Below are 2530 nucleotides of genomic sequence, written 5' to 3' on the forward strand. Positions count from 1 at the left end.
GGAAGTCCCATTGGGACTTTTTTAAAGGCTTTTTTTCTTTCTCATTCTTTTGGTAGAATGTGCTTAATGTGCTTGGGAAATGGCTGCAGGTACCATTACAGAGGCGGATGGCTGTTAGCCCTGGTGTGGATTGAGAAGTGCCTAGCAGCTGGGCTAGCCTAGAGCTGGGAGCTTCTTGCATTCTTCAAGTAGCAATGGAGCTCTGCTGCGTTGCCTGCATACACACGCAGAGTCTGAGGTTTGGAGAGGGCTTCAACATGTCACAAGATTTATTTAGGCAGATTGCAGAACGCTGAAACATGGGAAAGGTGATGTGCGAGTTGCTGAGGACACAGACAGTCTTTGCTTTGAATGCAGGCAGAGTTAAGAGCATGTAAGAGGTGCTGCTCGGCTCCTGACCCAGCAGGCTGGTGTCCTGCCGCAGTACTGGTGTGGGCCTGGATGTTTTCACTCTGTTTTTTCCTGTGTATGTTACTAGAATGTTGGGTCTGCTGGGGATTGCTCAAACTGGGAGAACATGCAGAAAAGGGAAAAAAACTTGAAGCAAAGTGGAAAGGTTAATGCAGGCAGCACCTGCAGGTTGTTCCTTGTTGGGGTGGGCACAGCAGACAGTGCCAAGCTGGGGGAAAGGCCTACTCCAGCTCAGCTGAGTGGCTTTCTCACTCAGTCTGATGCGAGAGGAAGAGGGTGTTTTCTTTGCTTTTTCAACAGTAACTGCCAAAAGAAGGCTCCTAGTCTGAGAAGGTTAAAGCTGGGCATTCCAGCTGAACCCTGGAGCCTCTCATTCTGATGTGCTCCCTTTCTCCTCTCTGCCTAGGATAGTCAAGCCAAAAGTGGCTTCCATGGAGGAGTTGGCGAGCTTTCACACGGATGCCTACCTGCAGCATCTGCAGAAGGTCAGTGAGGAGGGAGATGATGACCATCCGGAATCCGTGGAGTATGGACTGGGTAAGGATACATATCTTTAGCGAGAGATTAACTGAGTATGAAGGCCAGGATGCTTTTTGCTGGTGCTGAGGTTAGACAGAAGGGTGAGTTCAGATGGGCTGCCAGGCTCTTTGTGGAGGGAAACAGTTTTTGATGGCGTGTTGCTGAACCCCGTCAGCCAGCGATCACCTGTCAGGCTGGTGTCTTCACGATTGCCAGCAGAGGGTACTGTCAGCCTCACACTGCTGCTCCCTGCGGCTCAACCTGTCCCTTGCACAGCGGGAGCCAGTGCCTTTTGCTGCTGCTTTGAGCATCTCAGGCGAGACAGAAGGCCCTGACATGCTGCCCTTGGAACAGAGCTGAGACTGGCTGCCACATGCCCGCTGTGGTGGAGGGCAGGTGTGAACAACAGCCTGAAGCTACAAACCAGAGCGGCTGCTGTTTGCCTGGTAACTTTGCTTACATCTGGAGCAGAGGCCTCTTGCCTGCCTGGACTTAAGACAGCCTGAGCAATGCAGTAGTTAAAGCAAGTGAGGTCGCTGTGGGTACGGTCTTAGTCTCAGGACCTGGAAGAGTGACCGAGCACTGAGGCAGTGGTGCAGATTCTGCGCTGATCTCGTAAGTCTCCACTAGATCTGCCTTTTAAATTCCTGAAGCTGATCTGTCTGCAGGCAGAGGAGCAGCCCTGGGGTCATGCCTTGCTGGGGAATGGCTCCAGGGAGGCTGCTGTTGGAATAGGTGTAGATCATATTCAAGCTATAGACCTGTGGCATACCTAGGCCTGTCTCCTTTGTGCATGTCTTGTTTTTAGGGGGGAGAGCAGTGACTGTGTCAGGGCTTTCCTGGTAGAGTAGCTGGAGAACTGAGAGTGTTTTTGCAAGATTGGTATGAGGGGCTAGTAGGTCGGGCTAGCCAGGCACACAGATCAGAAGTTGGTTCAGGATCTATCTGTGAATGATCTGAGTGCAAGGAAACATTTGATTGTTGATTTTTGTGGTGAGTTGACCTTGGCTAGCCACCAGGTACCCGCCAAGATATTCTCTGTCTCCCCCTCTTCAATAGGGTAGGGGAGAAAATATGACAGAAAGATCGTGGGTCAAAATAAGGACACGCAGATCACTCACCGGTTACTGTCACAGGCAAAAGAGACTCGACTTAGGGAAATTAATTAAATTTATTGCCAATTAATAACAGAGTAGGATAGTCAGAATTGAAAACAACTAAAATCACCTTCTCTCTCATCCACCCTTCTTCCCAGACTCAAGTTCACCCCTGAGCAGTCCAAGGGTATGGGGAATGGGGCTTGTGGTCAGTTCATCCCACGTTATCTCTGCTGCTCTTTCCTCCTCACACTCTCCCCCTGCTCCAGCCTGGGGTCCCTCCCACGGCAGACAGTCCTCCATGGACTGCTCCAGCATGAGTCCTTCCCACGGGCTGCAGTTCTTCACGCACGGCTCCAGCGTGGGTCCCTTCCCCAGGGTGCAGCCCTTCAGGCACAGATGATTCCAGCCTGGGTCCCCCGCAGGGTCGCAAGCCCAGCCAGCAACCCTGCTCCAGCCTGGGCTCCCCTCTTCATGGGGCCACAGGTCCTCCTGGGCGCCAC

At 52.2% G+C, this 2530-nt stretch overlaps 1 protein-coding gene across 1 annotated transcript in view; it reads left to right on the forward strand.

Moving 5' to 3' along the window:
* The window catches only part of HDAC8 (histone deacetylase 8), a gene marked incomplete at its 3' end in the record, with an annotated part of 8150 nt that overhangs the window by 682 nt on the left and 4938 nt on the right, over nucleotides 1-2530 (forward strand). Inside the window, exon 2 of the mRNA XM_009701296.1 lies at nucleotides 818-948. Coding sequence (XP_009699598.1) covers nucleotides 818-948 — 131 coding nt within the window. The remainder of the gene's footprint in view (nucleotides 1-817; nucleotides 949-2530) is intronic.

Source organism: Cariama cristata, unplaced genomic scaffold (assembly GCF_000690535.1).
Source record: "Cariama cristata isolate BGI_N322 unplaced genomic scaffold, ASM69053v1 scaffold23375, whole genome shotgun sequence".
Taxonomy (NCBI): Eukaryota; Metazoa; Chordata; class Aves; order Cariamiformes; family Cariamidae; genus Cariama; species Cariama cristata.